A 27,488-nucleotide genomic window follows, 5' to 3' on the forward strand; every position below is an offset into this window, starting at 1 on the left:
AGTTGCAATGTAGAGCACTTGAGGCTGAAGTAAAAATAGCATAGTACCATAAAGAATATGACTAGTTGGAGGCCGTAACTCCTTGCGTGCGCAAGCGGTGAATGCCTCATTGAGAAAATGACCAGTTGTTAAATATTTGATGTGTTTCAGTTGGTGGCCGTAGTTCCTTGTGGCGGCAAGCGGTGGCTGAGTCTAATGAGAATCTGACCAGTTTGAGGCCGTAGCTCCTTGTGTGGGCAAGCGGTGGCTGAGTCTAATGAGAATTTGACCAGTTTGAGGCCGTAGCTCCTTGTGCGGGCAAGCGGTGGCTGAGTCTAATAAAATCCAGATCTGTTGAGACCGTAGCCATAGTGGGCAAGCGGTGGCATTTTTTAATGTTTTGTTTTAACAGGTATTTCACTAATTAGCTAGGCAGCCGTGTTTGCAGAGATGCTGACTAGTACCTGGTGTGAAAAATTAAGTGATACAACTTAAGGCGGAAAAATATAACAAAGACTGAATTCATGATGTTGAAATGTAATGTGTAGTTGTCAGTGGCAACTTTCATATTTTAAGTATGTAAATTATCTCAAACTAAATTTTATATGATTTTAATTTTATTATATTACCCGATGTTAACTGTTATGATAATATCGAATGAGGCCCTTCGATAACGTTGGATGGCCGAAGTGGCTACGAATACCATCGATAAAATATAAAGTGAATAGTAGGCTTACTAAACTCACGTTCGTTTGACGAAAGTTAGTAATTCGTTTTATGGAAATTGCGCAAGGTTTTACAACAAACTCCCAGAGTCTGTACTCAATTTGCCAGAAAAAGAAATCAAATGTGTCATAAAATATTTTCGTTGTAAAAAAAAAAAAAAAGCTTATTATAAAATTGAAGAATTTATAAATGTCATCATTTATAAATCAGTGTTTCTTAGAAAATATCTCACTTGAAATTCATAGCGCTGTCAATGTTGTCTGATTGAACGGAGATTAAGTGCGTAGCGGTTTTTATGTCGATTGCCGCATGCCTAATCCTTGTTGTTAATTAAATATAAGTAAATCAATATTTATTTAAAAGAGCAACACACAGGTTTCTTGTTTATTCTTCTTGTGATGAATCTGCGTTCCGAATAAGCGATAGATTCAAAAATCTTGACTACTCAAGAGTGCTTATATTAAGTTTATTTGAATAAAGATTATTTCTATTTCACATTAATCTGGAACAGTGGGTTTTGGATTATGTTAAACTGGTGTTGTAAAGAAAATTGAGATCAGTATCTACAATCATTTATAGTCCCCTAAATGTACAGGGTTCAAAGGGTGCAATAGATTACTTGACCAGTGAGCTGATGGTATTATTAAGTAAATCATAACTGAAATTCAATGAATTATGTTATATTAAAATAATTCTCTGGTAAATCAAGAGTATCGTCGAAGTAAAATAGTAGTAGTAGTATTGAGGGTATTAGAACCACCTGTTATTTTCTATTATGTGATATGTTAAATTTATCCGTTAAAATATTCATGATGAGAAATGTCAAGTTCTATTTTGGAGGTATAAAAAAAAAATGCAATGTTCATAAGATCGGAAACTTACGTTGTGATGGTGATATGTTACAGTCTGACTCATCGAAGTCAATCACCGCCAAATAATTGTTTGTTACTCTAAAAGGTTGCTCATGTTTTTGGGTGATTTGGATTATGTAAATTAATATATGTTATGTCATATTTTGTGCATTCTGAATGCATGCCGAAACTTAGCTCTGTTAGTATTGATTTTAGATTGGAAACCTTTTACAGTATACTAAGATAGTCAATGTTATGAAAGTAATGTGTATCTTTAGTTTATTTAGTTTAGTATTTGTTATATGATCCTGTAGACACTATATCCTTTGATAAGCATGACTACGCTCATCAGTTACCTATGTGTCTGGGCCAGACACTATTGCAGGATGGCCGACTGTTAACTAGCGTGTGACGCACCATTAATTAAAAATGGTAAAGTCAATAATCATGTAACCTGAAACGGAACGTCAGAGGCCAGAGCCAAAGTAATCTATGTGACATTGACAAGTGGATGACGGATAATTGAACGGAGGCAGCGGGAGTTTTGGAGCGAAAGTGTTTATATTATTATAAAAACAAATAAGAGATAGATAATTGTGAATATTGTAGGCATTGAGGTGTTTCTCTCCCTGACTAACCGGCATTACGCCTAAGTCGTCAGGATACTAGTGATTTTAAAACAATACTACAGTACCATCATGATATCCAGGGGCGGATCATGAAATTGTGGGGCCCTGGGCTCTACTTAGGAGCCTATCTAATTATATATATATTCTCAACTAAAACAATAGACAGACTAAAAACAAACGAATAGAAATTCCCCGTTCCTTTCGATAGACGCCCACTTGCATGGGTTGATTGATCTCAGGGTTGCCAACCTTATGATGGGTTTTTTAGCATTCTAGATATTTTTTTTATATTCTAAATAAATATTGTTTCTGTGGGGACTGGGGGTCATTTGTATCCTGGGGGCCCTGGGCTGCATGCTGGGCTGCCCAAACAGTCCTTAGATAGATCCGCTCCTGATGATATCCCTGTTGTATAGCCAACACTCTCTTTTGCGACCAGAATTCAATTATTACAGACTTGCGAATTTTACTACATACCATCATCACCTTTTAACATTATCACCTTTTATCATATAGCGTATAAGACCCTATTGATATGACCTCATCGTTATTATACACTCTCGTATTGCCTATTATATTTAAGTGCTCCGGATTAATTATAGTTCTAAAATCTATTTTATTTAAAATCTATTCTATTATTCACACTCATGCGGTGAATAAGACGTCATGTCCGGTGGTTTTCCAGCCCAAAAACTGTTGACTAAATCCTTTTTACTACGTAAAAATAAAGTTAAGTTTATTTCGCGTCACTCGTAGTGGTAAATCCACTTATTCATAGATATTGATTAGATATACCTATTAGGTACTATTACTAGGACAAATGGCTTAATATCGATTTTATACGTTTGTGACCTCCGTCTGTGATACGGTGGTAGCTAAGAAGCTCGATAACTTTGCGGAATTCCAGTGCTTTGCCTTGAATAGAAATGTAGTAGGCAATTAATTGATGGTAAACATCATTACTATACCTACATCAATATAATCAATAATTTGTTAGTAACCATTTTTCTAATCAAATGTTAGTATATAGTATAACTATAATTATAGAACAATAGTTATAATTAGTTAAACTTCTACCTAACAAGTACATAAAAATGCTCTATTATCTGTTTAACAGTCTGTTCATCAATGTTCTCAGAATCTCGTTGGAGCGACCGCCCTTTCTGATAAATAAGGGTGCAGTTTTTTCCTTATCATGGGCTAAAGACTCAAGATTCTATATCTTGCCATAATCGTATACATAAATAATAAATATATTTAGTATCGTAAATATGTGTATAAATTCTAAATGTATTGATGACATGGTGTGACAAAGCAGTGAAATAGTCACTCACTCACTGATTATTATCATAGTCTGTGGTTTTTTTTTTATGGATGATAATGGTATTGTGCTTCCGCCCGCGCTAAGGGTTGACGCTAGCGGGGCACCAGTGGAAGATGATTAGATGACCATGAGGTCAGGTCAGTTAGCCCATCGTGACAAATTCACTAAGAATTTATCACGATAGTTTCCAGGGGGACCGCGTGGAGGTCAAATTAACTTGGTATATTGCTAGCAATACGATCATCAGTTCATATTACTAACAATCTTCTTCCCCCCTCAGTGTGGTTATTTTTTTTTGTGGATGATAATGGAATGGTGCACCCGCCTGCGCTAACGGTTTACGCTGGCGGGGCACCAGTGGAAGATGATTAGATGACCATGAGGTCAGGTCAGTTAGCCCATCGTGACAAATTCACTAAGAATTTCTCACGATGGTTTCCAGGGGGACCGCGTGGAGGTCAAATTGACTTGGTATATTGCTAGCAATACTATTGTTGGGTTTTGTAATAATGGCTTGATTTTAAAAACTCCCGCCCACCTGTACTCGAACAAACTCGAGAGTTTACGCATGCGGCCGCATGCGCACTGAGCGCCACTGTCGCTTGAACATCAAGATCGAGAACGCGGCTGCGAGTGCTTTGTCTCAATTATTAATTCAAATAGCAAATTAAAGTGAACAAAACTAAGGACTTCACTGTGTAAACTATTCAATAACATCAGACAGTGTTAGTGTGTGTATAAATACGAGTCCCGGGACATGCACCAGGTGGTGAAATAATTCGGTGAGTCGCCATCATTATCAAGCCATTTTTCAATATTTTTAAAAACTGAGCATTTCGAACATTTTGGTCCTTCGAGCCGGATTTGACCAGTTACGAAATCAATACAACTAAATATATACTTATTTACACGTATTTATTGGTCTACATTAGGTAAATACACATATTTAATAGGTTTTGGTTATAATATAAAACCGGTAAATAACCAACCTTATTGTTGAAAAGTTATTCGCTTATATCTCAGTTAATACATAAGTTATAAGTGTGAGACCTCGTTAAAACCCATTGTTATAAAGTATATAACCTAATCCAATATAAAATTCCGTTCCAAACGTAGTAATTCATCATATTAATTTCATATTTATTTGCGTAAAATTGATCACGACATACAGCCGCCATTGCGTTTTGTCTTGCGTTGTGCTATTGACCTACAATAAATCAAGTAAAATAAACGTTCATAAAAATGCCCCCTAAACTTGACGGTGAATCCACCAAGGAGGATTATGATAAGTTGGTGCAACCACATATTACTGCAAAAGAGATGTGTTTCTTGAGATTGCAATCTTTATATCAGATTTCAAAAAATGTTCGAGACAAACCTGAGTTGACAAACGAATTTAATGTTCGTTGTACTGAAATGTCATCATGGCGGGAAAAGTTCGAACATAGTATTCTCAATATTACAGTTTTGAAAAAGAAATTCTTTCCAGATTATGTTCCCTCATACAAAGAGATAGCTAGTTTTGACGAGATATATTTTTTCATTCGTAGTGTTGCCGATAGTTTGATTAAAAAAAATACTACAAATAATACACAATCCAGCGATGCTGTTAGTGCTTGTGTTAAACCTAGGCTACCCAAACTGGAGATTTTTCCTTTTGACAGCCGATTGGAAAGTTGGCCGACCTTTAGGGATACCTACTCTAGACTAATTCACAATAACAAAGACATAGCAAATATTGAGAAATTTTACTATCTGTTGTCAGCTGTCAGTGGTTATGCGTTGACGATTGTTAAGTCGATGCCGGTTACATCGGACAATTATGAGATAGTTTGGAGCGCGTTGGTTAAACGGTACGAGAATAAACGGGCATTGGCAACTACTTATCTAGATAATATTTTCAAATTTAAACCATTAGTAAATGAATCAGTCACTGGACTTAATAGTTTCTTACAGACGTTTCAAGAAAATATTAAGGCACTTCAGTTACTTGATATTACCGACTTGTCAGGATTTATGTTATTTTATGTTGCTTTGCGTAATCTCGACTCCGTGACCAGGCGTGAGTTGGAGCGTGAATTGGAGCAGGACGAAATACCTACTGTTAGTGATTTAATTATATTTATAGAAAAGCAAGTGCGCGTTCTCGAGATGTCAATGAGTGCTACAAATTCCACTACTACTAGAAGTGTAACGTACTCAAAAAGCCAGTCAAAGGTCAATGACCCTTATAATTCAAATAATTCAAATTTACGACGTACAAGGCCTTCCTTGTCGTCAGCTGTTGTCAATACAAATCACTCTGTAAAATCTAATAAATCCATTGAGTGTTTGTATTGCAAAAAGATGCATTCTATATATCGATGTATCGACTACAACGACCTGACTCCGATGCAGCGTCTCGACAAAATTAAACAAATGAATCTGTGTGAAAATTGTTTACGAGAGCATGTTGTTGACGACTGTCCATCTAAGGTACGTTGTACGATCTGCAAGAAAAAGCATCATCATACTTTGCACATTGATTCTGTTGCAAGTTCGAATCCTAGTGCGGTTACATTGACATGTTCAGCGGACTTGACTGTCTTGCTCGGCACCGCAGTTATACACGTCGCAGATTGTTGGGGCCAGTACCAACCCGTACGTGCTATAATAGATAGCGGCGCTATGTCGAGCTACATAACTCAAGACTGTATCAAGCGCCTCGGACTGTCGAGACGTAAATGTAATTTTAAACCTAGCGGTCTAGGTGGTAACCCCGTACGCGAATATGGTTTAAGTACATGTAAAATTAAGCCGCTACACGGTACCGGTCCTATCTTGTCAACCGATGCGGTTATCGTTTCAGCTATTACAGGTAACTTACCTACGGTGCACCTCCCTCAGAGGACTGTTGTGGAGTTTCAGCACTTAACGTTAGCTGATCCGTATTTTTATAAACCTGCGCCAGTCGAGTTATTAATTGCTAGTGATCTATTTCCTTATATCTACAATGGCGATAAGATATTTTCTCGTTACCAAGGGATGCCTGTCGCGATGGGTTCCATATTTGGATATATTATATTGGGACAGGTTGAGCTTAATCATACGGATACTGTCAGGGACGGAGAACTGCCTGCTGACTCCAGTCGGAGTGGTACGTTTTGCGGACTTTCCATAAATCTCGATCAAATAATGCACTCCTTTTGGGAAGTTGAGAATATGCCGACTGATACACCTCTCCGTAGTCCAGAGGAGGAATTAGCAGAGAGTCTATTCCTGAAAGACTATCGACGCGACGACTCGGGTAGATATGTAGTCAAGTATCCGTTTCGTCCCTCGGTTGAATTAGGCGACTCGAGTCAAATGGCAACTCGTCGATTTCATAACTTGGAATTGAAACTGAAACGAGATCCTGAGTTGAAAGTTCAGTATCATAAATTTATGCGCGAGTATGAGGATCTCGGTCATATGACTTGTCTTGGTGATGTCCAGAACGTGGATTCGAAATATATCATCCCGCATTTTTGCATCATCAAGCCAACAAGCACCACGACATCTCATCGCGTAGCATTTGATGCTTCTGGCAAGACTTCAAATAATAACTCGCTGAATGATTTGGTGTTACCGGGTCCTAAACTTCAAGCTGACATTGTAGAACTATTAATAAATTTTCGTCTTCATGAAATATGTCTCTCTGCAGATGTTTGTAAAATGTATAGGATGATAACTCTCGATGAGAGTCAACGTCCGTATCAACATATTTTATGGCGTTACTCTTTAGATCAACCTATACAAATATATCAGTTGAATACATTGACATATGGCGTTGCTAGTTGTCCATATTTAGCTATTAAAGTACTTCATACTTTAGCGCATGACGAAGTAGAGCGATTTCCGTTAGCTTCACCCATTTTAAAACGGGCCTTTTTTATGGATGATTTGCTTTGGTCTGTAGCTACCGTCAGAGAGGCGATAGCGCTTCAGACGGACCTAATTAATCTCTTGAAGGCTGGTGGTTTTATACTCCGAAAATGGTCGAGCAATTGTCCTGAAGTCGTGGAGCACCTGGATGAGGCTCATCGCGAAACGCCAGTTGCATTCGATGATGATACCAACATGTCTATCAAGGTGTTGGGACTTCAATGGTTGCCAGCGAGTGATATGTTCACATTCGCTACTACTTCGCCTAATCCTGTCATTTCAAAACGAACAGTCTTGTCCCAGATTGGTCGACTATTTGATCCCTAGGTTTTGCGGCTCCGTGTGTTTTTTATGCAAAGTGCTTCATGCAGGAACTATGGGCTCGACAATTAGGTTGGGATCAAACCTTACCTTTTGACCTTGAAGCTCGATGGCGGACATATGTCAATGAATTATCATTATTATCAAAATTAAAACATGATCGCCATATCAAGGTATCTCGCTATAATTATTGTCAGATTCTAGGTTTTTGCGATGCCTCGACTCTTGGTTATGCCGCGGTTGTTTATATTCGATCCAATAACGCAGATGGTGAAAGTAAAAACAGTCTAGTTATTGCTAAATCTAAGGTCGCGCCCTTAAAGACTGTTACCATACCCCGTCTGGAGCTAATGGCTGCTCATTTGTTGGCTAAATTAGTAAAGTATACCCAGTCAATTCTACATGGTCGATTAACAGTTAATGACACCTTGTTGTTTACCGATTCTTCCGTTGTATTGTCATGGCTCAACACGCCATGCCAAAGTCTCAAAACTTTTGTTTCAACTAGGGTGTCCAAAATTAATGATAGTGTACCTAGTCAATGCTGGCATCATGTGAGTGGTGCTTCTAACCCAGCTGATATTTGTTCTCGCGGTGCCTTACCATCAGCATTAATTGTTATGCATGAATGGCTTAACGGGCCTGACTGGCTTAATCTGGACCCATCACAGTGGCCTATTAAGACTATTGATGAATTTCGTGATGTTAATCCACCTGAACTTAAGAGTACAAAAATGCCAGTACTTATTACCACAGAACCTGACTCAGATAATTTAATTTATAGTCTTACGGAAAGGTATTCAAATTTTGTTAAATTGGTCAATATTGTAGCAAGATGCTATCTTTTTATTGATAACTGCAAATCCACTGCTTCGAAAAGATCACTTTCAATTGCTGACATTAGGAAAGCACATGACAGCTTGATAAAAGCCGTTCAGACACGTCATTTTTCAAACGATATTTCGTCTTTATCAAAGGGTGGTCTTTGTAATCATTCGTTAAGAAAGCTCAACCCCTTCGTAGATTCCAGTCAATTCCTCAGGGTGGGGGGTCGACTTTCTCAATCAAATTTAAGTTATCCGAAGAAGCATCCGTTACTTCTGCCAAAGAGTACAAATTTTACTAAAATTCTTATTGATTATTATCATAAAATTTATTTACATGTGGGTCCTCGAACTCTTCAAAGTTTGATTACTCAAAAATATTGGATCGTTTCAGCACGTAGCGCTATTCGATCACGCACAGTCAAATATAGCCTGTTTTAAATAGCCTGTTTTAGGGTGTCTCCTACAAATCGACAGCCTATAATGGGTGATTTACCTAAATATCGCTCTCAAGATGTTCATGTATTTCATACAGTAGGTATAGACATAGGCGGACCTTTTCTTATTAAGGAATCCACCCGTAAGAATGCTCGCACATCGAAGTGTTATTTGTGCGTTTTCGTTTGTTGTTCCACACGTGCGGTACACTTGGAAGTCTTGTCTTCTCTTAGTACAGAGTGCTTTCTCGCATGCTTTGACCGCTTCACGGCAAGACGAGGCCTTTGTAATTCTATAGTGTCAGATAATGGCACTAATTTTATATCTGCTGGAAAACAACTGAAAGAGGTTACAGATTTCCTTAATAAAAATTCGAATAGTCTGTCAGATGGGGTTCTATTTCGAGGTGTAAAATGGAGATATAATCCCCCAGCTGGAAGTAACTTTGGAGGTCTTTATGAATCCGTGATCAAGCAGGCAAAATTGCATTTGAAACGATCTATAGGCACTCGCGCTCTGTCGTTTGAAGAACTCAGTACACTCTTTTCTCGTGTCGAAGCAGTCCTTAACTCAAGGCCCCTCTGTGCCTTGTCTAGCGACCCCAATGAGTTTGAGGTGCTGACTCCCTCTCATTTTCTTATAGGTCGGGAACTCTTGACAGTCCCCGAGTATAATATTACAGATTTGTCTGCCTCTTATCTGAACCGTTGGCAGTTGGTCCAACAACTGTCACAGCAGTTTTGGAAGCTCTGGAGACAAGATTACTTGCATACTTTACAACATCGTCAAAAGTGGTTTACCAACTGTCGTAATCTGAATATCGGTGATCTTGTACTTATAAATTCCGATGCACCATCACTGAAATGGTCATTGGGTCGCGTTTCAAAATTACATAAAGGTCCTGATGGCATAGTACGTGTGATCACTATACGTACAGCTAATAATCACGAGTTTACACGTCCGGTTTCTAAAGTAAGTCCACTTCCATTGGATCAGGATGCAGATTAACAATACTTATAATAAAAAAAAAAAAAATACAATATATTTTATAAATTTTATACAGTCCACTTATCTCTAAGTATATCTATATATTCAATATTTTTAACACTGATATCTATACGCATTTATTTACTTATATCACATACCTATTAGGGACTTTATTAAACTAATTCAAGTTCCACTTGGTATCGTAACTGGGAAATCCTGGCGGATTTCGGTGGGGGGAAATGTTGGGTTTTGTAATAATGGCTTGATTTTAAAAACTCCCGCCCACCTGTACTCGAACAAACTCGAGAGTTTACGCATGCGGCCGCATGCGCACTGAGCGCCACTGTCGCTTGAACATCAAGATCGAGAACGCGGCTGCGAGTGCTTTGTCTCAATTATTAATTCAAATAGCAAATTAAAGTGAACAAAACTAAGGACTTCACTGTGTAAACTATTCAATAACATCAGACAGTGTTAGTGTGTGTATAAATACGAGTCCCGGGACATGCACCAGGTGGTAAAATAATTCGGTGAGTCGCCATCATTATCAAGCCATTTTTCAATATTTTTAAAAACTGAGCATATCGAACAACGATCATCAGTTCATATTACTAACAATCCCCTTCCCCCCTCAGTCTGCGGTTAAAGTCACCGTAGAATCCATCCTTCAATAAATAAACAATAACTTCAACAAACGACAGGGTAGAGGAGATTGCTAGTAATGGGGACTAAAGACTCCACTGTTAATAAAATACCAATTTAAGTCGAGTCCACGCGATCTCATCTGGAAATCATCATTGTTAGTTAATTCCTGATAAATGCATATAACGCACGATTCCTAACTAACTTGACTTCATTCATCAAATAAAGTCAAATTAGGTGGTACAATATGTCCTACCATCCTCCAATCAACGTTAATAAAACAGGCCGAATGCACCAATCCATTATCACTTATTTAAAAACAAAATGTACTTTAAAGCCTGATAAATCTGGCTGGACGTATACTTGCGCATGGGATTAATTAAATATTTATCTCTATTCTATTTTGCGATATACCTACATTGATAATATTAAATTATTAGATTTGATTTATATTTAAAATTATCAGAGTGGTTGTCATTATGATAAAATACATAACGGATTACACGTTTTCATTAATTAGTCGATAATATACGAATAGTTCTATTAAATTGCAAGACTCGTAACAATCACCCTAGGGAACCCTACCCATACCTACTATCAAATATAATATTTACTAATATTCAAAGTGCTGTAGAAATATGTAGTAAAACTATAAACATAAAAACTATTTATGACTGGAAAAATACCATGGTAGAGAGAGAGAGTGTGACATAATAAAAATATAATTTTGATTAAAGAATACAAGAAAACTTAGTAACCATTGTTCTAATCAAATGTTAAACACATACACACATACATTATACATATTAATTAGTAAAGAAAATAGTTTAAATATATTCTGTACTGATATAGAAAATAGTATGAAATCTACTATTATTATCATTATAAAAATAATTGTCTCGCCTTATTTTTAATTAACTTTACATATTAGTTGTAACATATCCCCCGATTAGTAAGGAATATTTCAGAACAAAATTTATGATAATTCTGTTATGTTTCTCATATTTATTATTTGTCACAGTAAAATACATGTTTAAATAAGTAAAGCACAATGAATGTGAACTATTTATCAGAAAAGCAAAAATGATACTTCATTCTCTAAAATAAGGTGACAACCCTACTTACAATCTTTAAATTAAACTTCCTTTTATCAAAATATTACTTTATTTTAGTTGCAATCGTCTAGGTTACGTTGTCTTCCATTATGCTGTTTTGACTGCAGCGTTGAATTTATCTTGATTTCGATAACGTATGCAATTACTATAAATACAAAGTGTATTTATAGTAATTGTATACTTTATCGGATGCATGTAGGTAGGTAGGTATTCAAGCAATATAAATATGGAATAAGTTTATTTTTTATTAAAAATTGTTTAAGACATTTACGTTCTCAAGATTATATTGATAACGAATTAATACATCAATTGATATCAAACATTTAATCAATTAAATGTTACTTAAAAATTCGTTTATATAAAGAATCTGAATATTAGTTTGTTAATATGTTACTTATTAACGTCTTCTATAGCTCAATGAATTGTCATAGAATTGTACATATAGCAATTATGATTTATTATATACGTTTCTTTTATTATATTATACGTCTTATACTTGCATTATACAATACGCTTATGTGGTGGACTATTGTAATACATTTAGAACGTCGCCATACAAGGCATGAAATGACGGTTCGGCCCCTGAGTGTCAACACAAAGACCTTACAAGTCCATGTCACAATTCACTAAAATTATTGTTGTCTAGAAAACAAAGACGGGAATAAAAACTAGTACAAAATTAAAATGTTTTTGAGAACAGAAATAAAAGGAATTAATTATAAAGTATTCATTTATATTTGTAACTCTTAGCTGTACATATATATGTATGTATAATAATAAATAATCCTAGACAATTAACAACTGAATAAAAGTACATCAGAATGCATTAATATCGTCCATAAATTACGCCACACGTTTAGGAGATAAGAGGGTTTTCTCAAAGTGTGACAAAGAGTGACAAGTGAGGTACAATAGCTCTCTAAAATCTTCAAGTTTACATTACTTAATTATATATATTATTATCACTTATTAAAACTAGCTGTTGATATGTTTGAATAAACAAAAATAAATGTTTGTATTGTTCAGGTATCGAACCGACGATTCTTAATCAAGTTGTATGCCTGTCACATCACTGATCCACTGGAGGTAGAGCTGCACGCGGGTAAATACTGATGGTACATTACCGTTGCACCCGGTGTTGCTCATAAACGATGCCACTCCGATCTGCATTAAAAGTTATATTTTGTAAAATAAACTGTCCCATTGGGTGGGACCGGTGATACAGTACCGGATCGTCCCAATTTTATTCACATATTAATATACATATTAATTAGTAAAGAAAATAGTTTAAGTAATTATTGCTAAAAAATGGAGTATTGTTATCTGAAAATATATTATTATTATTATATTTAGAAGAGTCTACCTTTTCTTCTATTGTTCAATTATCTTTACAATGATGCAATTATTAAATATAGGCCATGCTATGCGCTAGTAAAGGTCCTTTCTATAAATGAACGTGAATTGATTTAGTATTTTTAGTGTTTTTATTGCAAAATTTAAACTCAAATCTTTAACCTTTATAATATTAGATGAAATAAACATATAATTTTGATTACCAAAAATGTTGTTATATAAAAGAATAACAAAAGTAGTCTATCCTGATCGGGTTAGACCTGCTATCTGCAAGAGAAATGAAGGGTCTATAAAACCAGCGTTTGACTAATTAAGTGTATAAAGAAAAGATGAGTAGATATACAATAATTTAAAGAAGTATAATACTTCGCACTCACCAGTATCGTTTCTGCATCTTCTTGGTCCCAGTGCAATTTGAATTCAATAGTCATTGGACCACCATTGTCACCCTGGAAAAAACTCAAAATTAATTTAAAACTTTAATTAATTAATTAAATAACCCGCACTGTCGTTTACTATTAGACCTAATGGAAATTACTGGCAGTTTTGTATATTCGTTTATTGGTCCAAATTTCAAATATGAGTTTTATTTTTATACAATTTGTTTTAGATCACTTTTGTCACTGCGCTATTATAAACGTTTACAAGCATGTACCTTTATTTTCATTTATTATTACAGGTTATGGGCCCAGTTGTCGTTTCATGTACTATTGTACGTACGATATAGTGGACCTATATAAAAACTTTGCTTTTATCAATGTGTTTTATTGACGTACCATCTATAAGTGGTAGAAGTATTACCTATATATGCATATATAACTGTACCATGTACTGACACCCATAATACTGCTTGGCGTTACCCTTCCAGAATACTAACGCAAGACAGCCTCCATAGCCTGTTTTTCACTACCCTTTTTTATACTACTTTGGCGGCAAGTAGCATATTACCCATCTGGTGCTAAACGGCCTATGTACACTTGAAACACCAGGGGTGTAACGAGCGCGTCAACCCTTCGACTGCTTAATTCATGTTGCTTGACAACAGAAATGAGTGAGACAGATGTTCCCACGCGGATGACTTTCATCAAAGTCTACTTCGGTAGATATAATTTGACGAGTATATTTTTATAGTATAGGAGTCCAATGAGGTTGCACGTCTGATTGATGATCGCTGTCCATGGGCACCCCTTAGATCAGGAACCATTGGCCTCCAAAGACCTGAGGAATTGCAAGTGGGTACCTGCAATTCCCCTGGTCTTTAGGGGCTGGCCGGCCCTTGATATCACCTGCTTAATAATAAACAACATGAATACCTTACAAGTTCCTGTATCCGAGCTACCACAAACAATACTTGAAGGCAGCTGGTTGAAATACGAAACATTGCATGCACTATTCGGTATCACCGTCATCAATTTTTCCCGAAGTATCGGAGCCACGAATGATACACCTGTAATATATAACTGTTTTTAAGACATTCTACATTTTAATTAATAAGAGAGTTGTTTTGTAGTGAAATATAAGTTCTAGCAGTTGCCTGTGGATGTTGTGGTTTATTTGAAATTTTCATAAACCCTTTCATGGCTGATTCGTACATTAAAGAATATACCTCTTTGTGCGTTGATGCGTCCAAAGTTATAAACATATAGTCAGCCAATTTTTGTTTTATTCTTTATTGTACAAAAACACGTGTACAAAAGGTGAGCCATAATTAACTAATTAATTAATTCCATATGGCATTCAATTATATGAGTACATTTAATTAGAAAAATAATGCAATGTAACGCATGTATACGTAAGCGTGGGCACTTTTCGGTTCACCAGTGGATGATTATAGGATGAGCATAAAGTGAGGTGAGTTATTCCTTCGTGACAAATTTAGCAGCAAATAATCACGACTAATAACAAACGGGACCATTTCGAGAACTACTTGACATGGTACATAATTATGGGACTAGTAATTCCCATTAATAACTATACAATAATAATAATCTCAGGACAATTCACACAGCGCCATCAAAACCCAATTGAAGCTAGCTAAAGCTTGTGTTATGGGTACTAGATAACTGATACAAATACATAGATATTTTTTTTCATAAATACATACATATTATACATAGAAAACACCTAGAACGACACAAGCAATCATAGTCATGAGTAAAAATGTTTGTGCCGTGCGGGGAATCGAACCTGCGACCATCGGAAATAGGCCGTGAGGAAGAGGCCGTCAAAACAAACTATGCCCTTCCAATCTTTGTTTATTAATTAGTATATTTAATAATATAACAAATAGTTGATACTACAAGTAAATACGTACTTTCAGCAACAATACCCCAACCAGAGATAGTACCTGCCATCCCGGCGAAGTTGTACTGTTCTGTATGTAGGTACGGCAAACGAACTATGTCTATGGTATCTGAAAACACATCACAAATAATTTTAATCCTCATTTTCTCGTTGTTACTATTCTATACAATTCTGACTAATTTATAACTTAACAAAATATGGAATCCCAATCGTTATTGGATATCTTCTATTTAACCTAAAGTATATATACCTACGAGTGTCTATTAGACACACAATACATATTAAATATAAATCTAAATATCTAGTTAATACAGTATAAAGGTTTTGAATGAAATTGGCAGACATACCTACTATATTTTACCTGTTTGATTAGTAATAAAAATATTGTACTTCATAATTAGGTACAATATTTTTTTAGATAATACAACAGAATGAAATTATATTTATTAAAATAAGGAGATTCTAAAATAAATTGCTTGAACTGAACTAGAGATCCTCTTGATATTTTTTGTTGATAGTTGCCTTACAAAATATCTTCATTGTAGAGCGTTTTGTATGGAAAAGCGTCCAGTGCATATCGTCAACAGAAATTGATACAAATTGTAATTTATTTGAGTGGATTCTGTCTGAATACTTATCTCGGCTCTACACGAACACATCCTGTAGTGTATGTGGAAACACTAGCAGTTTATTATCTATCGTCTCGAGCCGAGCGTACACGTACCGCCGTGCGCAAGAGGGAAGGGATTCCCTGCGCAAGCGCCGCGGAGTAAAGACGTGGAGCTATGGCTAACGAGCCGATATTACGTCGATAACAACTTACATACAAGAAGACATAAATAACAAATAAGTGAACACTACATGTGGCGACGAGGCAAAATGGATATAAATAAAGATAAGTACAAAATCATTTAATAAGATATACATATACCTACGGGTACGGAGTAATTACAAATTTAGAAGGATTATGGTGGGGCCGCACGGGGAGCGAATTATATAGACCTATACAGAAAAAACAATAGCTGGGTAACATCGGTTTACGATCGATTTGCGCCAAGTAAGTAGGTACCTAATTATAAATTGTACTTGCTATACCTATAGTGTCTCTAGCTGGTAGGAATAGTCGTATTAATAATCATTGTAGTGATATGTTTACGTATATCCGTGATTTATTATTTTTAATGTATGATAATGGTGTACTGCCTGCGCTGGCGTGGCACTGATGGAGTATGGTAGAATGAGCGGGGGGGATAGGATCGGTTGGCCCGTCGTGGTGGGTTCGTGTTAATTTGTCACGATGGTTTCTGGGGGGAGCCGCGTGGAGGTCCCTCTGGCGTGATACAATGTTAGCAGTGGGATTATTTTAACAATCCCATTCCCCCTTCCGTATTTCCGTGTTGAAATAAAAAATCGGTAATGATTGTAGTTGCCGCTGCATGTTCGTTTCATGAGGGGACGGTGACGGTGAGATGTTTAGTGGGACATCATATTACGTGATGCAATAGACCTGTGGGTATGAAGTATAATATTGCACTGTGCGGACGACACGTTTGTTTTGCTTTATCTTTTCTAGGTGTCGATGCACTTTAATTACTTTTGGCAATAGGGCCGCCTTATTGTATTTATACAGAGGTGGTGACTAGTGTTCAAATGTCACTATTTTCTTTTAGAGTATTGCTGCAAATGGAAGTGGTCTAAAGTTCCTCTTTCTAACTGTAATGATCACATGATAACCTAATATTACATTTGGTACGGGATAATATTACGATGTTGTCGGGTGATACGATATTATTACAAATGATGGTGAGCTGACAATTGTACCTGCATTATAGTACTGATGTTGGGTATTATATACAAAACAACAATAGTAAAATCTAAGGTGGGGTGACACACACGGTTTGAGCAGTGCTTGGTGGACAATATTTATATTTGCCTTAATTGATTGCAAGTGTTGAAGTATCTGGGTAACAGTGTCCCATACATTTCGATGCGGATGAGTTGTTCGGAATACCTGCAGACTATTTTATTCTGGTATTCGAGCAGAGCCGCGAAGTAGTGTGGTTAAAATGTTTTTATTTGGATTGGATTTGGCTTTTGGATTATATAATTTATAAATAATAATTATTAGTGAGCTTTCCAATGGATGCCGGTGGGAATTGCAATTGTTTTGCATAGGAAGGTTTTAAATGTAGATTAATTATTAGTTTGATACGTTATGTTGGGGTCTACTATACATGTTGTATAGTGCAAGGTGCCTATCTACTTGTCTGGCATATTTTTAACAATTTGTGCTTTGTGTTAAAATGAAGCGCGCATCTACACTTGCGACCTAGAAGGCAATCTTTTGGTTTGGTGAATTTAGTGTCTAATGAATTTGTTGAAGAAAAACAAAAAACCACGTATTCAAGAGGTTGAGATGCCGACTATTATATTGCGAGGAAGTGTGTCGCTAGTTATGGTCGGATGTAAGGTACAGGAGTGCTGTTTCTGTATGCGGTATGTGGTTTCTATAGTCAGTAACACTGGAACGAGAAAAAGGATACCGAATTATGTATGTATATAGAATTATTCTATTATTTTTACAGCAATGACAGTGATTAACTTTTAATAATAAGCTATAGTATAGTACAGTGGTGGTGAGTATGTCTTTATGGAAACATATTTAAGATTCTCTCTAATTTAAAAATACCAGTAAATTAGAAATTGCACAATAATGGTTACATGAAATAGAACTACTATTAAGTTCTGAATTATTGTACCTACTCGCCTAATGCATTATGCGGATGAGTGAAGGGGTTATTAGAGTGGAAAAAAAAATGTTTTTTATATTCTTTGAAGTTTCGGGAACATGGAATAGATTATGAATATTCTTTATTTAAAGAAGCTTGAATAATAGGAATAATAGCCATAATTGCATTAATGTACCGCATTTAGTAGCTGTGGAATGGAGTTAGAATTTGTTTTGTGATCACATGCAGACAGCGCTGACAGCTGTTTTATATGAATGTGACGGGGATGTTGGAGCGATGGGGAGTCATTTTTAATTGACAGTTAATCCAGTTGCGGCTGGAGTTGTGTAGTGTTGCGATACGCGAAATAAGTGTATTAATGTGGTTTTGAGTTTTGAGATAGCTAATAGGAAATGATACCTACTTCATTGTAGTAGTTGTAAAATATATACATGTATTTGTTTATCGTCATAGTACTGGTGTTGGTCGCTCTCTAAATACTTTGGCCGCATTGCAGGGTAGCTTAGACAAATTAGCGTGTTTTAACTTTTACATACGTACTACAGTGCAACCTCGATAAAACAAATCGAAAAAAAAAATATATATATATATACGTAGTATAACAAGTAATTCGTTGAACTGAGATTTATTATGTTGAAGGTACGTTGGTCTAAACTTCGTTATAAAAAGGTGTCTAAGCCATTTCAACTTGAATCTTTAACAATAGTGACGAGCAGCAGTGTTTACAAAACTTTACATTACTTTCCATCGAACACCAATTATTGGTCTACGATCAAAAGTACGTCGAAACATGTCCTGACATGAATCACATTATAAGAGATAAGTAGAGTTAGAGTCATACCATTGGTGGGAACATTATATAAAGGTTTTGGGTTAAGAGAATTCCTTATAAAGAGGTGTTTTTTCCAAATTAAAAAAAAATAATAATAATGTCGCAATGTAAAGGTATATTTTACATCGATTCTTATGGAAAATCCAAGGGATTACAAAGAATTAGTTAAATCAAGGAAGTCGTTATATACGAGGTATATTATTGTGAATGAGGTGCGTTATATTATGGCTGCACAATTATTATTATTATTACTAGATAATAATGTAAACCATGATGCATGATAGTAACAATTACTGACGATACATTATTGGAAAAAAAATAGTTCTGAGGATACTATTAGTATTCCTATACTTTAGATTAGAATTATTTACTGGACATTCATTGTGGAGTAAATAAATCTGAAATATGTTTAATATTAGTAGTCATAAATGTATATATTGTGAAAATTAAATGGATAAGAGTGGCGTTTAATTGTGCTATAATTATAAAATTTGGTGTTTTGCAGGAGTTCATGATTTGCTTATAAAGTGACTATTGGCTCAGATGACCTTAAAGAAATTAGCAAAGGAAGAAAAACTATGAGCATAATACTAATAACCAATACTTAAAGAGGATGAATTAAGAAGTTCAATGGAATTATAATGACGGTGACAATGGCATTGATATTCTAAAAAAGGAGCTACAGAGGTAAGGTAGACTGGGCCGTCAAGCATTAAATTGCGTATTGACGGACAGGTTGCATTAAATTGCGTTGGCTGGGCCATCAGGCATTAAATTGCGAACTGATGGACAGATTGCATTAAATTGCGTTGGCTGGGCCATCAGGCATTAAATTGCGAACTGATGGACAGATTGCATTAAATTGCGTTGGCTGGGCCATCAGGCATTAAATTGCGAACTGATGGACAGATTGCATTAAATTGCGTTGGACTGGGCCGTCAAGCATTAAATTGCGTATTGGCGGACAGGTTGCATTAAATTGCGTTGGCTGGGTCGTTAAGCATTAAATTGCGTATTAACGTCCAGTTTTGTTAAATTGTCTTTGGCGGGGTCATCAAGCATTGTATTGTGTATTGATGAATGGTGTCCTATTCATTAAAGGTAAATTGATAGAATGTTGCATTAAATTGCGGGTGAATATAAGTAATAAAAAATTGTCAGTTTTAATGCATATTAATTATCGGAGTGAAATGGAGCGGATTCAGTAAAATATAATAAATCAAAAGTCATAAGGACACAAATTAATTTTGGTCGAAAATATAATTTCTATAACTAATATAATTGACGATTGCTGGAGTACGTAGAGTCGCTGTGGTGATATATGTGGTATATGTCGATCGCTCAAAGACTGGTCTGACAACCTTTCCTAATATTTTAGCACTGAATTAATGCAGGTGATCAGGGAGATAATTTTGTACGATGAAGAATGGTTATAGTTATACCCAATTAATACTACATGGACTGATATCAGATGTGTAAACAGAATATAGTGGAAAGTCGTTTGCAATTATTGATGCAACTCTTGATATAATAATAATATTCTGGTATAAATAGTGGGGAGTTTTGAAGAAATTCCAGATTATGTTTTAGATAATCAGTTTTCAAATGTACATGATAAAGAAAAATACTACATGTAAATAACACATTGTATGAGACAGATATAATGGAAAAAAAAATATAAGTATTTACCTTAAACCTACAAAATATAAAGTAGTGACTACTGTGATAGAGATATTCTGGTCATAAACTTACAACATTTTTCAGAAGTGCTTTATACTAATCTTACATAATATTATACAATAACAAAGTGGAATAACGATTATATGAAAACAAATATAAAAGAAGAAAGGTGAAGTATGTGAAACAGAGAGTAAATTGGAGTTAATATATAAATGTAATTTATATTCAAAAGAGGAGGAAAAATCACGGTGCTGGTTACGCTGGAAAGGCCAATCGCACTAGAGGCATTCGGCTTATGTGTGGCAGTATAGTGTCAAAATGAGTCCACTATCGGTGTAACGTAGCACACATGCCTCCAAGGAACAAATACCTAATAGAGTGGATTGATTCATGCTTGAAAAGAAAATAAACTTAAAAAGGAGAGAGATGTAGTGTATGTGGAAACACTAGCAGTTTATTATCTATCGTCTCGAGCCGAGCGTACACGTACCGCCGTGCGCAAGAGGGAAGGGATTCCCTGCGCAAGCGCCGCGGAGTAAAGACGTGGAGCTATGGCTAACGAGCCGATATTACGTCGATAACAACTTACATACAAGAAGACATAAATAACAAATAAGTGAACACTACACATCCAAAATAAGGAAGATAATTACAGTAAAATATTAAAACATTAGCTCGAATAGATCTCTTCGAATCCATAATATGGAATAGCTGCATCACTGATGTGTAGAATTCGGGGGAGCGCAAACAGCCTCCTAAACACCATAGCAAATATGTCGGATTATCCGCTCCAGAGACACTGGACATCACGGCGGACTTAGTGCTTATGGACGTGGACATAGACATATATACATGAGTTGAAAGGATATAAATTGTAATTTACTAACATAGTTCATAAGTTGTTTAGTAACATAATATGGATGGATATCCAAATTAAATGAATAAATAAAATTACCTACTTTATTTTTTTGATTGTATTATCTTAACAACATTGGGTTACCCAAAACGGATTATGACAACGCGGATTATATTAACAATATCTATCTATTTTTAATAATTACAAAGTTGACTGCAGACTAGGCAGATAAAAGTTCCTCAACGGTCAACGATATTGATAAAGTATAGGGATTAGTTACCTACATAATCTAACGCCATTTATCATACAAACAAACACGTATTTTCCCACGTTATTAATACTTTCTCTAGGTATTAATAGGTAAATTATTATTATCCGATATCGGTTGGATTCTAGGAAATAAAGAGGTCTATATTTAATCCAACTGGGGTTAATACATATTGTTTTTTTAAGGGATGATAATGGAATCGTTTATAATAAAGACACCTACGGAGAGTGTAAAAAAAATACTACGGAATTTCGCTCATTCTATATGAGCTAAATTCCATAGTAATTTGGGTCAGCCTCTCGTTATGGAAAGGAACTTCGAATCTACATACATAATTAAACTCGATCATATCTATGTATTATAGAATATTCTAGAAAAAATCCGTATTATATAAACAGGCTGACATTACTCCTCGAACTACAAAGATAGATAGCAGTTCATGACGACGTCCCCCAGAGATTATCAGTATGAATGTGACCAACCTGTCAGCTGTATATTTGTAGCGAGTTTCATAAGCGCCACGTCATTGTTAAAGGTGTCTGGATCCCAGTCTGGGTGCACCACGATCTCGTTAACGTTGACGATCCTTCTTCCATTCTCATAGCGGTCGTATAGGGAATGTGCTCCGAGAATTGCCTGGGGGTAATTAAAAAAACTGGCCAATTGCTAACAAACATGCCCCGAACTACGGTTTCGTACCTTGGGAATAGGATAGAAAGTTATAATCTCAAATATATAATCTTAACTTTTTTAACATTTCCTGATTTATATAGTATACGTAGTTTAAGGAAAGTTGTTGTTATTTAATATGAGTATGTATATTGTTAATTTAATTTAAATAAAAATAAAGTGACATAAACGGAACACATGTCTCGATATACCTACATATGGTACGGTTGGAAGCAGCGTAGTGATATTTTAAAATATTATAAAGAAAGAATAATAATTAATACCAGAAAGAAATAAGTTATAATTCAGCTCTGAGCTGAATTATAACTTTTTATATTTATTTTTATTAAATTAGAGGTTAGAGTAGAGTTAGGTAGAGTACAAATAAATAGGTAGGTAGGTATCTCTATGCTGATAATATTATTTTTTAAGGAACATCACGGTCCGCCTTTCTTTCCGTTGCTTTTAGATATCAGCAAAGTTCAGCAACCAAACCTCACGAAATGGGGGGAAGGGGATTGTTAGTAATGTGAACTCATGACCCATTACTAGCAATGTACCATGTCAGATTGACCTCCACGCGGATCCCCTGGAAACCATCGTGATAAATTTCTGATGAATTTGTCACGATGGGCAAACTGACCTGACCTCATCTTATCATCCTCCACTGGTGCCCCGCCAGCGTAAACCGTTAGCGCAGACGGGTGCACCATTCCGTTATCATTCATAAAAAAAACCTCACGAAATGGAGTAAAAGCACCCGTCACAATAATGCCTATTTTTTTTTTTATTGGGTTGCACTGCGAACTACATAGATCTATTGAAAATGCCTAGCTAAAAATACTTTTTAATTTAAGCAAATAACCCAACCCAAGGAACATATTATCTTTCTTTACTTTCTAATTTCATCGCACAACAAACTTAGGTAAGTAAATATCTTCTAATTTTGATTAAATACCTGCACATTATCTACAAGTTCTTCGTCGTGGAAACAGCAGTGCGCAGCTGTTATTACCCATTCTTGATGTATCAGAGAGCCCCCACAAAATCCCAACTCTCCTGTTGTTCCCACACGCAAATACAGAGCCACCTGGAAATAAATAGGATGTTTCCAAATATTATATAACCTACTAGCTACTCGCTCCGGCTTCGTACGGGTGTACATGTATTATATATATATATATAAACCTTCCTCTTGAATCACTCTATCAATTAAAAGATATCGCTTCAAAATCCGTTGCGTAGTTTTAAAGATTTAAGCATACATAGGGACGGACAGACAGCGACAGCGACTTTGTTCTATACTATATAATGATTTTATTTAGTAAGTAATAAATTTTAAATATTTTTAAGTTGGATATTTCATTTTTAAATGCACACTCTATACTTCCACATAGGTACATCTATACCTACACATACATATATAAAATTGAAGGGTCTGTTTGTAATCTTGAAATAACCGTTTTCTACCTGTCTATTATTATGGCTAATCTCTGAAATGCCTGGACCGATTTTGACGGGACTTTTAGGCTATTGGCAGGTAGGTGATATAATAACTTAGGCTACTTTTATTTTAGAAAAAATAAGTTTGAATTGAATAAGAGTTAGTATATAAATATAATTGTATTTAGGTTCGAATATAGGGCATTAATAAAAGAGGAAAAATAAAATATTTCATGTTTTCACATTGATGTCTAACTGTATGTCCTTGTCTTTTAAATAATATTTTCTTTAGATGCAGCACAGGTTCTAAAATATAATTGTGACTTGAACAGTAAATTTTGTTATGTCAGCATACAACATAGTGCATTTGATCGACTGAAATCTTTATGGTCATTTTTATAATAATGATCTACGGAATATATATTAAAATCAAATATTACTCGACTTTTCTAGTAATATCATCAAGAATAAAAACTGAAATAAGTTACCTGTAAGAGATTGCTATAGGGGTGCCTTTTATTTACCATATTTATATTAAGTTCTTTTTTCGTATAATTTGTATTTTATGTGCACAGTACAGTTAGACTTTGCTTCTTTTATAAAGTAGTATATGACTCTCATAGTAGTTATAGTATATGCGAATGGGAGAAGTTTTACCTGAAAAGGCCTGGAATTCTTTTCAACTACAGCTCCTCCAGAGATTCTCGTAGCGCCTGTACAGCCGACTCCATGACAGTTGAGCGAGGCACGTAATACACATGGTAATAAAATAAACACCACTGCTCCTAACATACTGAACATATAACAGATGTTACTCACAGTTTTCTAATCAGTTCGTGGGAATGTGGAATTTTATCGTGATCTACAACGGATATCGTCCGTTTTAGATATGTCATATTTTTTATCTTGTAATATCTCAGTTATTTGGCAATAAGATAGAGTTAACTATGCAGTATGTATCGACAATTTCCATGATGTTTGGTCTATAATTAATAACGTCGTGACCCAGTAGTTCACTACCCAACTTGGAACACAAATCGCATGAGTTCAAATCTGTCGTGTAAAGATAAGATTGAAATGCTACCATCTATCTTTGTCTTGATATCATACAGACAGAGAGTAACATTAGTTGACTTTGCTTAATAATTTTTTAAAATAAAATCGATAATACATGTCATATTCTATTTATTTTTAATTTTATATTTATTATGTACTTATTTAGCAGTTACTAGGTTATTGCATAAATGCAATTTAATAAACATACAGGATTTATAATCATTAAGATTTATTATAACTTTATTAATATAAATATGTAAGTGAAATAAAATATTTTGATTGATTTTCATTGAGAATTACTAAAATATGCTGGGCACAATTAATAAGTATATAAATAACTTTATTGAAGAGGCAGACATAGTTAATATGCTGTACTTAATGTCTATATTATAGTACTGGAACTCTTCTTATTATTGATTAAAAAAAAAGAAAAACTATTTAATTATATATAGGAAAACCTGTTCAAGACTATAATTGACATAAGATGGATCGCTACAGGAGATATAAAAAGAAACAACAAATTATTTGAAAACATCTTTATTATATTTTCCTCAAAAAAGTAAAATTTTAAAATAAAATATTTAAATATAGGTTTACATGCAATAGTGTGAACAAGGTGGCAGTAAGGCGAGGGTGAGCTGATCGATACACTGACACATAGCAACAAGATGGCGCCACCACAACACAACTATACAAACACAATAATCATAAGACGAGTCGTAGACAGAACTAAAAATGTGCCATCGTTACATTATACGTGAAATTTAAACATCAATCTTTATATAAAATTAACGTTTTGTTAAAATATTGGCAGTAAACGTAATAACTTAATTAAAATATACGATAGAGACACTTTACTTTGTAGAAGCACTTACGAGGCGATTCAAGCATACTTACAATTCGTATTACTATAATTATATACTCCGCCGTTGCTGCGCGCGGTGCGACAGCGCACCACCTACCATCTATCGCTACCTGTCCATTATAATTACGAAGTCTAAGGAATTTCTGAATACGAATCTTATTAACAGCAACGTCGAAATATTGGAAAGAAGACTTTATAATGTAAAATTAATTCTAGCACAGATACGTAGCATTACGTAAAACGCGCGAACACGTCTCGTCAATCACTGGGTGGATGTACCGTCGATAGGATGTAAATGCTATTACGATCGGTCCTAGCTAAGTTACATATCAACTGCGGTTTAGTTACGTCAAAACATTGATATTTGATTGGTCAATTATTCTAATATAGAGATTGAATTATTTTATTAGTGAATCGAACGACATACATTTCTAGTTCAACTGAATTTATATTACACTAGCTCCATTTTATATATATAATATATAAATAATTAAAATATATATATTCATATATTTCAATCTGAATTTAAACACTAAAACCATCTATTCATAAATAGCATCGCATTTAGAATTTTATAATATGTCATCTCAATTTATAATCGTTTTAATATAACAATAATTACACATTCGTGGGGTGGGTTCACGCATACGGGGCTCGAGTTTATTGTAACCACTGAGCGCTCTGCTCGCGTGCCGACAATAAATACAGAAGGCGAACGAATCATACACTCATTACCATACAGTCTTAAATAACGTATTTGTACGCAACAAAATAATAACATTTTAGGGTTCCTTAACATGTATTGCCGCGTCGACATAATTTCTTCAGTAGCAAAGCTTACGGCGGCAAGCATCGTGAGAAATGTGCGGCGTCACCGGTGCGCGGGCGTTGGTTGTAATCACGGCTGATAAATGCTGATGCTGCTTCTCGTTTCGCTGACGCCTAATGAGGAAACATGACGGAACGGCTCTCCAGCGCTCCGCCGATTTAGCTGTTGGACATAACGATATATCATTAGACTATTAATTTTGGTTAAAAAAAATAATATGCAAAAGTGACATATTCTATAAAAATGTACAAAAGATTCATTCTTTGATGGCCAGCATGCTACTGTCAACAACTAGTCATATACTTTGCTTGGACTATTCATAATTTACGTCACACGTTAAAGCAGGGGAGCAAGTTACAAAGTGTAACATTGTGTGACGTCACACTAGGAAAGGACTCGTACAAATGACACTTTATGGTAGGGGAAATAAAGTGTGACATTGTGTGACGTCACACTAAGAAAGAAGTCCTACAAATGTAACCAGCTGTGACAAAGACGAGGGGGTTAACAAAGTGTGACAAGGGACGGGAGGGATCCTAAATATTGAGACGCCACATTTCAAAGCTTTAAAAATGTATCCATAATATTGAATCGAATTGCAAAATATGTGACGTCATACTAAAAGTCCCACAAATGTGACAAACTGTGACAAGGACGAGGATAGGAGTCTAATAATCATAAAATTAGTGCGACGTATTTTATGGACAGGTTCCTTAGTATTAGTAGAAACATGCATAGAGATTTTTTTATCGACAGTACTAGTATACACGCACCTATAAAATGGTGACCAATGTACAGTTTGCATGCGTTAAGATTAGTAATGGATTGACTTAAAATCGAGAGG

General features: G+C 35.3%; 2 protein-coding genes across 2 annotated transcripts; one reads left to right on the forward strand and one right to left on the reverse strand.

Annotated features, from left to right (window-relative positions):
- The first annotated feature begins 4,751 nt into the window (after positions 1-4,751).
- Positions 4,752-7,739, forward strand: LOC131855536 (uncharacterized). Its single transcript, XM_059206811.1, has one exon. It carries the CDS (start codon positions 4,752-4,754, stop codon positions 7,737-7,739), a length of 2,988 nt encoding a protein of 995 aa, XP_059062794.1.
- A 5,044-nt stretch (positions 7,740-12,783) lies between these two features.
- Positions 12,784-24,686, reverse strand: LOC131855524 (brachyurin-like). The gene is made up of 7 exons (XM_059206800.1): positions 24,552-24,686; positions 23,410-23,541; positions 22,265-22,418; positions 15,407-15,505; positions 14,406-14,539; positions 13,470-13,541; positions 12,784-12,903 (listed from the first exon to the last, which is right to left on the reverse strand). Exons 1-7 carry the CDS (start codon positions 24,684-24,686, stop codon positions 12,784-12,786), a joined length of 846 nt encoding a protein of 281 aa, XP_059062783.1.
- Between the last annotated feature and the right edge of the window lie 2,802 nt (positions 24,687-27,488).

The sequence above is a fragment of the Achroia grisella genome, unplaced genomic scaffold (genome assembly GCF_030625045.1).
Source record: "Achroia grisella isolate CSIRO2021 unplaced genomic scaffold, CSIRO_AGI_Agris_v1 utg146, whole genome shotgun sequence".
In the NCBI taxonomy this organism is placed as follows: domain Eukaryota; kingdom Metazoa; phylum Arthropoda; class Insecta; order Lepidoptera; family Pyralidae; genus Achroia; species Achroia grisella.

Coding starts and splice junctions, on each gene's coding strand:
- LOC131855536 (XM_059206811.1), top strand. CDS start 4,752: ATGCCCCCTAAACTTGACGGTGAATCCACCAAGGAGGATTATGATAAG.
- LOC131855524 (XM_059206800.1), bottom strand. CDS start 24,686: ATGTTAGGAGCAGTGGTGTTTATTTTATTACCATGTGTATTACGTGCC. Junction 15,506..22,264: donor TACAAATATACAGCTGACAG/GTTGGTCACATT, acceptor ATGTGTTTTCAG/ATACCATAGACATAGTTCGT. Junction 13,542..14,405: donor CGGATACAGGAACTTGTAAG/GTATTCATGTTG, acceptor AGTTTTTTCCAG/GGTGACAATGGTGGTCCAAT.